The sequence below is a fragment of the Lipotes vexillifer genome, unplaced genomic scaffold, assembly GCF_000442215.2.
Source record: "Lipotes vexillifer unplaced genomic scaffold, Lipotes_vexillifer_v1.1 scaffold995, whole genome shotgun sequence".
Taxonomy (NCBI): Eukaryota; Metazoa; Chordata; class Mammalia; order Artiodactyla; family Lipotidae; genus Lipotes; species Lipotes vexillifer.
The window spans coordinates 1,405,941-1,407,910 of NW_006785389.1; the positions used below are offsets into that span (position 1 = coordinate 1,405,941).

Sequence of the window (1,970 nt, forward strand, 5' to 3'; positions counted from 1 at the left end):
GACAGGGAGGTAAGGCCTGGGGCATTGTTTCGCCTCCACAGGCACAGAGTCTTGTGATGACTATGGTTGGAACCTGAAGAGAGTGAGACTGGACGACAGACCAGCTGAGGGCAGATGAGCGCAGCTGGGACAGGGTCTTGGGCTGGGCTGGGGGGTGGGGGCTGGGCTTGGAATGAGAGGAGTAGAGAGAGGAAGGGGTGAGTGGTGCAGGGTCAGCACGTGGGACACTGTGGAGGACGAGGTCTCTGGGCATCTGAGCCCACATGATGTCTGGGTGCTGACATGGGAACAGGGATCAGGGCCATGTGGGGGGACAGAAAGCAGTACTGGGACCGCCTGTAGCAGCGGGTCCCGCAGAGGCCTGGGGAAGCACTGTGTGCTGGGTGGCACAAGGGGAACACGATGAGGTGCCGAAGGCCTGGGGCCGAGGTGGTGGCGTGGCGTGGGGTGGGGGTCACGGTCGGGCACGTGAGGGAGTTGTAACCCTGCAGGGCTGGGCAATGGAGAGGGAAGGAGTGTGAGCATGGACTCAGGGCCCTTGTCCCCATGCTTTACTCCAGGGGGCTGAGCACAAGTGTCATTGTATGTGGGGTGGTCTGTGTGATCTCAGGAGAGTGGACTCTGAGGAGAGTGGCTGGGGGTCTGTGTGGCAGCCCCAAAGCATCTGTAAGACTACCTGTCTCCCTCTCTGTTTTAACTGAATGACATATTAGCAGGTTCCTGTGGCATCAGGACCTGGTGTGTCCTCTGAGCTGGGTCACTGGGGTGGACGACCATGTACTGGGGGTCCTGGTTGCAGAGGCTGCTGTGAACTCACTTGTCCCCCTCATGACAGGGCCATGTGATCTTTGAGGATGTGGCTGTGTCCTTCTCGCAGGAGGAGTGGGGTCTCCTTAACGATGCTCAGAGACTCCTGTACTGTGACGTGATGCTGGAGAACCTGTCACTTATAGCCTCCCTGGGTAAGGACCACTGTTCCCACACCATTGCCCCGTATGGGACTCTGCCTTTCGTTTTGCATGGCTCACTCCATCCTTCCCAGCCTGGACTTTGGACACTGCTTACTTCCCTGATTTCCTGGCACTTGAGCTGCATTCCTCCACCCTGTGTGTGTTCAGCCCTGTACCATAGGCCCTGAAGCCTTTCACAGAAGCCTTTGGTCTCAGAGGCTTGAAGCCTGTCCAGCTGCTGCCACTTAGCTTTGCCACTGCTAGGTGTGTTGACTGTTCAGATGTGTGCAAGATCCGTGTCACACGTTCTAACTCTTTTTTTGCACTGTGTCAGGAATTACAGCCACTTACATGGTCAGCATTTGTGGTCAACCCTAGATTATTTTTGCAAGACTCCTTAAGGTTCTTCTAGTGATATATTTTTTTCCTTAAGTCTGTCATTGGTTGGTTCACTCTGGGCCAGTGTCTTTCTCCTAATGGCTCTATTTTCCTCTGAGGACTTTGATCTGGTAGGGCTCATAGTCACCCAGCCTGAGCTGAGAGGTGGAGGCAACCCTGGGTGCCTGACGAGGTAGGCCCCTCTCTAGTCATAGGACGAGGGTTAATTGCATCCTGAGCCTGGTGAGCAGGAGCTGTAGGAAGGCATGATATCATTGATGAGTTCTAGTCCTACAGGGAAATGTCCTTTGCTCTCTCCTCTTTCAACGTTATGACTCATTATGCTCATACTTCATTTCTTTCTTCCACTTCTCCCCATTTTGACACTGTGCCCAGTTTTCATTTCTACTGTGATTTCTGACTCCTGTTTTCCACCTTAGTGTCCTCCACACCTCTCCTTTCCCCCTGTCTGCACTGTTCTCCAATTTTGTATATTGTATATGCATATCCTTAATGTATCATGAGAGGTACATGTTTACTTATATTGTCTTTGAACACTAATAGTCAGGTGTAATTGCATTTTCCTGGATTGAGAAACACATTCTACAGAGCTGACACTTGTCACCACCAGAAAGTCCTGAT

General features: G+C 52.6%; 1 protein-coding gene across 1 annotated transcript in view; it reads left to right on the forward strand.

The window, feature by feature from the left end:
* LOC103072677 (zinc finger protein OZF-like) overlaps nucleotides 1-1,970 on the forward strand; it is a 7,946-nt gene that overhangs the window by 4,131 nt on the left and 1,845 nt on the right. Inside the window, exon 3 of the mRNA XM_007457508.1 lies at nucleotides 836-962. Within this exon, the coding sequence (XP_007457570.1) occupies nucleotides 836-962 (127 nt within the window). The remainder of the gene's footprint in view (nucleotides 1-835; nucleotides 963-1,970) is intronic.